Source organism: Chenopodium quinoa, unplaced genomic scaffold, assembly GCF_001683475.1.
Source record: "Chenopodium quinoa cultivar QQ74 unplaced genomic scaffold, ASM168347v1, whole genome shotgun sequence".
NCBI classification, from domain to species: Eukaryota; Viridiplantae; Streptophyta; class Magnoliopsida; order Caryophyllales; family Amaranthaceae; genus Chenopodium; species Chenopodium quinoa.
The window spans coordinates 2,675,297-2,681,303 of record NW_018742244.1 but is presented as its reverse complement, the minus strand read 5'-3'; the positions used below and the strand labels follow the sequence as shown (position 1 = coordinate 2,681,303).

Sequence of the window (6,007 nt, the reverse complement as noted above, 5' to 3'; positions counted from 1 at the left end):
CATTATATTGGTTGCTGTTGTGGTGCCTCACCCCTTGGTGCTTGGAATGGTGCCTAAAACAGAAACTCTAAGGTTGCTCTTAGTATGTAATCCCTCAGCCAGTGCTAGCTGACAACCGATTTCTCAGTTCTAAGACTTTTTGCTATCTATTGTCAACATTTTACCCCTTATTGCAGTTTTTGGCAGATATCAGTAAGCGTAAGATTGGTTAACTTTTGATCCTTAGAATTTTTGTTAAATGATCAGTCCTGAATGCCCCGTATTATAGCTGGGTTTGGGCTGCAATTTTAATAACTTGGGCAGGAGAGGACGCTACAGGACAGTGTATTCACCTGGTGAGGACATGAATATCTGTTACGCAATTAATTCAAAGGACTATTCGTTGGGTAATATCTCTCTGGCAATCTGGTTGTGACATTTGAGGTCTGTGGTGGTGTCGTGGTGATCCTGATCGTTAAGGGATAGCGATGATATCTAATTTTCTACACTCCTGGATGCAGTTGTGAAAGTTCAGCTGTAAGGTAATAGGACTGGTCTTAAAGGGGTCTCCACATAATCAACCCAATACTACACTAAGTAGTGTGGAATAAGGAAGTTCCCCAAGGGAATTTGAGATCCCACAAAGACTGGGGGGAGAAGTTCCTAGACAAGCTATTGTCTCGTCTGTTATGTGAGCGTGCTATAACGCCCGTAAGCTTAACATACCATCAGTGAAGGATCATCCAGCTAGAGTAAAATGCATATCACGGGCGTATTTTGGAGATCGTGGGACTACTAAAGGGCATTTTGGGGATTCAGGACTTGTTTAGTTCGACTTATTTTTACTTATTTCAGAAAAAATAAGATTAGATTAGAAAAATTAAGTTCAGATCAGATCATCGTTTTACGTGTAGTTTTTTATCGCTAAATATATTTAATTTCGCAATAAAAAGAATTATGAAAATCACATATTAATAAAATACTCATTGTATATTTAAGGTCAAAGTTTGGTCAAATCTGACATTCAGATTAGATCAAATCAGATCAGATCAGACCAAAAAAAATAAAGTAAATCAAACAAGCCCTAAGAATCAATATAGCGACATTTTTTGGGATATTTGTAAATGTAAAATACCATCGTTATAAACTTGGATTTGCTGCATTGATTAAGCATAATGACTAGGGAATCAGCGTGATAAAGAAATTTGGATTTCCTTATCCTTTTGTCAGCAAGATCCAGCCGAGCAACAATAGCTAGCCACAATTTTTTTCTGGTTGTTCATTTATAGCATAAATATCAAGCGTAGGATACCATACATTCAGCTTCCACCAATTAGGAGAAGTTATATACCATACTCTGTGTATGGACTATCCTAATTTGTCATACTCAAGGGTCCAAAAATTTTATCCATGATTTGATTTCTAAAAGCAGAAAATGGACATGTAGCGAAATAAATTATTGACAACGGAAGGAGTAAATTTTAAAGTATACTCTCAGCTTTGTTGTGAAATAAATTGTAATATGGAGTTACCTATTATCATAACTTAAATTTCATAATTTTAACTTTTTACTCCGTAGGTTTTATTAAGAGTAAATTTTATTAATCAAAATTGTAGATTGACTAACGTATCAACTAAATTGTTACGATTATTCTGAAATAAATGGAATAACATTTGAGATATTTTCTCATATACTACCTCCGTTACAGTTTATCTGCAACTATTAGACATTTTCCTTTTCTGCTTTATGTCAAATTACTGCACATAACCTGTAACGGAGGTAGTATTTAAGTTGAGATACCTACTCATATATTTAATAACACGTGGTGTATTTCTGACATAAATTGCTTTATCAATGCGGATACTATCTCAACAAACAACTTCAACAAACTGCCCTTACATAAATACAATCGTACTTATAAAATATGAACATAAACTTGCACTTCACCAATTACCACATTTTACAACAAAACTATAATTTTCCCTTCTAAGATAGAAGTGTGAGTGAGTCTAATGGCAACCAATAAACCTCATGTTGTTTGTGTACCTGTTCCATTCCAAGGCCACATAAACCCCATGTTCAAACTAGCGAATCTCCTTCATTCGAGAGGCATTTACATCACAATGGTGCTTACTGAGTTCAATGTGGCTAGACTAGCTTCTTCCTCCAGCACGGAATCACACTTTCTTGAGGGCTTCAATGATTTCAGCATTGAAGTTATTCCGGATGGCTTACCACCAGATAATAAGCGTAGCGTATTCAACCTCCATGAGGTATGTTATTCCTTTCAAGCTGTTCAAGGGGAGCCGAAGATGGCCATTAGAAGTCTCCTAATGAGGCTTCTTGAATCTCCTGATACTCCTCCTATCACTAGCGTGATTTCGGATTCTATGATGAACTTTGTACCTGAAGTTTGCATAGAATTGGGGATCCCTTTGTTGCATTTCTTTACTACTAGTGCTTGTGGTATGCTTGGGTATATGCAATATGATGAACTTGTCAAAAGAGGTGACTTCCCTCTAAAAGGTAATTGTAGAAACTTTCTTCTCCAGAATGAAGTAATATTTATTATGTGGGAATCTAAATTTAGTCGCATGCTTGCACTATAGGTGCAATTTGAAATACTATTGTGACAACTAAATTAAGGCGGATATATTATAAAAGTTGCTTTACACATATATATTTGATAAAATACAAAGTGTATTTTGATTTAGTCTAGTTAAAGAGAGAGTAATCTTACTTTAAATTGGATGGAAAAGAAGACTTAATTTTACTTTTTTTTTTTCTTATAAAAATTATTGTCACATCATATTTTCCAAATTCTAAAATGTTTCCAAATTCTAAAATGTAAGCATCTAACGGACTTAAAGAAGACTAAATATTTTTCTTTCAAATAATTATAAAAAAATAATACTCGTACTTTAATAATTGAAAATTTTCAAATATTGCGCCTCCCTCGTGACACCCTAAAACCACTAACCCTCCCTTTTCCCCTAGTCACACAATGCCAGCCCCCACCCCCTTCCAGTGTCCGGCGACCACCTCCCTCCTTCGTCGTCGGTGGCCGTATCCCCTCCCTTTCCCCGTTCCTGTCCTTAAACCCAACAATCAAGCCCTAAACCCAACTCTCAAACCCATTCTTATACCTTCTAAAGCGCAATATCCAAGGTGGTTGACAAACGACGGAGTTTAGGTCTGAGTCAATAAATCGAACGACGACGCTATAGGTGGAAGAGGAGGAGAGAGAATTAGTGGGCGGCGCTTTAGGAAAGTGGGTGGTGGTGGATCTCGGGGTTCGGGTGGTGAGAGTGAAGGAAGTGATGATGGTTAGGTGGAAGAGGAGGAGAGAGCATTTGTGGGTTAAGGGAAAGGGAAGGGAGCAGGATCACCGACGCCGGGGTAGGGGTTGGCAGTGGGTGGGGAAAATTGGTTGGATGGGTTTTTGGTTGGCTGTGGAAAGTAATTGGCCGCCTGAAAATTGGTTAGTGGTTTAAGGGTGTCACATGCGAGGCACATGGTCGAGTTAACCTCGGAGTCAAAGTCTGTTTTCCGGCCAAAGGTGGCCTTGCAAAAAAAAATAGATTAAAGTGTGTTTTTAAGGAAAAAAAAAAATTATGAGGTGGTTTTCTACAAAAATATGGTTATAAAAGGTGGATAATGTAAAATTTCCTAAATTAGTCATAGATTTGACAATTATTTTCAAAAGGAGACAGAGAACATTATGTGCTCATTTTTTATGTTATATGATTTTATTTTATTTTTAACAGTTATGTTATATGATTTGTTACATTAATTAACAAGACATTCATATGTAGTATATTGACATATTGTAGGACTTAAAGTACACATTAACAAGACACTCACGTTACTTATTCCATTTCATATACTCACACGTAGTATATTGTCATATTGTAGTACATTTCTCTTACATCCGTTTTATAATGATTGGTGCAACACTTCCTTAATTGGTATAGAATGCTACTCCCTCCATTTTTAAATACTTGCTCCATTTCTCTTAGACACGCATGCCGATGCTAATATTTTATCACTTATATCTTTAATTATTAATAATTATAAATTCTAACAATTAAAAATTAATAATCTATTTATTGAAATGATTCCAACAAGTACCCAAAAGACTATATTTTTTCTTATGTATAAATCACAAACATTAGTCAAAGTAGACAAATAAATAATACAAAAAATAGAAATGGAGCAAGTATTTAAAAACGAAAAAAGTATTATATTATTGGTATTTCTCGCACACCAACATCACTTTCACAAATATTTTGGTAGTTCTGTTTATTCTTTTATGCAACTAAAAAGTCAACACTATCTCCTAGGCAAATAAATTTAAGGCTTGATTATTATATTAAAGGATATGTGATTAGCTAGGTAGAGGTTGATCAATAATCTAGCTTATCACCATCAAGAGAATTGAGTATAAAAAGAAAAAGAAGAAAGTATATTGTTACTACATTTCCAAATCCATTAAGAATAAGCAAAAGTATATGTTAAATTTTTTTTTTTAAAAAAAATTTTTTTTTTTTTTTTTTTTTTTTTGACAAACCATGTATTTTAATATTTTCTTAATAAGTACTTCCTCTGATTTTTTTTAATTGCATAACTTGGACTTTTTCTTTATTCACTTTTTTTTTTCCTTTTACTACTATCATTTGTGATTAATACATCATAATGAGATTATAACCAATTAACCATATAAGATCTTATTAGATTTGTCTTTATTTGCTTCAATTTTTTTTAAATTTTTTTTTTTATTAAAAAACAAATTAAAGACATTAATAGTCAAAGTTTTAGGTTGGTAATCGCAAAACTCAAAAAGTCATAAGGAGGTATTATCGATTGCCTCCAAATCTAATCCTTCTCCTCAATGTATTTTTGGCAGATGAAAGTTACCTTACAAATGGGTATCTTGACACATCGATTGAGTGGGTTCCGGGACTCATCAAAGAGGCTAGAATGAAGCACCTTCCTACATTTCTTCGAACGACAGATCCAAATGAAATAATCTTCAACTACTTGGCAGAGTCAGCGAGAAATGCAAAAGTTGCCGCAGGCTTAATTCTCAATACATTTGACGATTTAGAAAGCGAAGTTTTGAAAGAAATCGGGAAGGTGATAACGAATATTTACACCATTGGCCCTCTCCCAAAGCTCACCCAACAGGCGAATGAACAAGAGCTACTCCCTCTTAGTGGGAGTTTATGGAAGGAAGACGATAATTGCTTAGAATGGTTGGACAAAAGGAGTCCAAAATCAGTCATTTATGTTAATTTTGGGAGCATAGCTGTATTAACTCCGGAGCAATTAAAGGAGTTTGCATGGGGATTAGCAAACAGTAAGCACCCTTTCTTATGGATTATTCGATCTGACCTTGTTATAGGAGAATCGAACATCATAACTGAAGACTGTTACAGGGAGGAGATCAAAGATAGAGGGCTGATATCGAGCTGGTGCCTGCAAGAGAAGGTGCTTCAACATCCTTCTATTGCTGTGTTTTTGACTCATTGTGGGTGGAATTCTACCTTGGAGAGCATAGGCGAAGGGGTGCCCATGATATGCTGGCCGTTTATCGGTGAGCAACAAATGAATAGCCTATATGCAGGGCAGGAATGGAGAGTTGGGGTGGAGATGGAAGAAGGCAGTGTTCAGAGAGAAGGAGTTGAAGGACTAGTGAGAGATATGATGGAAGGTGAGAAAGGGAAGGAATTGAAGGGAAAAGCCATGGAATGGAAGAAGAAAACGGACGAAGCTACAAAACCTGGAGGTTCATCTTACAATAATTTTAATAAGTTAGTGAGAAACCTTGCGGGAAAGGAAAATCATTGTTAGCCTACTTAAAACCCAAGAAAGCCTTTAAGGTCCCCTAAAGAGGTTTCTTGATTCTCTTGTTAGTTGTGACTCTCCAATCACTAATAGATAGGTGGTGCCATATTACTTTGCATTATTTTTCTTTCGCGATTGTCGATGTATTTTTATCAATTATTTTACTTATCAATAAGTGAA

At 35.4% G+C, this 6,007-nt stretch overlaps 1 protein-coding gene across 1 annotated transcript; it reads left to right on the top strand.

The window, feature by feature from the left end:
- Positions 1-1,831: 1,831 nt before the first annotated feature.
- On the top strand, positions 1,832-5,945 carry LOC110740327 (7-deoxyloganetin glucosyltransferase-like). Its single transcript, XM_021920818.1, has 2 exons — positions 1,832-2,506; positions 4,887-5,945. The coding sequence occupies exons 1-2, from the start codon at positions 1,993-1,995 to the stop codon at positions 5,831-5,833; spliced, it is 1,461 nt and encodes a 486-aa protein (XP_021776510.1). The 5' UTR covers positions 1,832-1,992; the 3' UTR covers positions 5,834-5,945.
- Positions 5,946-6,007: the final 62 nt, after the last annotated feature.

What these genes read in the sequence shown, in the direction of transcription:
- LOC110740327 (XM_021920818.1), top strand. Translation starts at nt 1,993, where the DNA reads ATGGCAACCAATAAACCTCATGTTGTTTGTGTACCTGTTCCATTCCAA. An exon ending in AGGTGACTTCCCTCTAAAAG is followed by an intron (nt 2,507 to 4,886) that starts GTAATTGTAGAA and finishes TATTTTTGGCAG; the next exon opens with ATGAAAGTTACCTTACAAAT.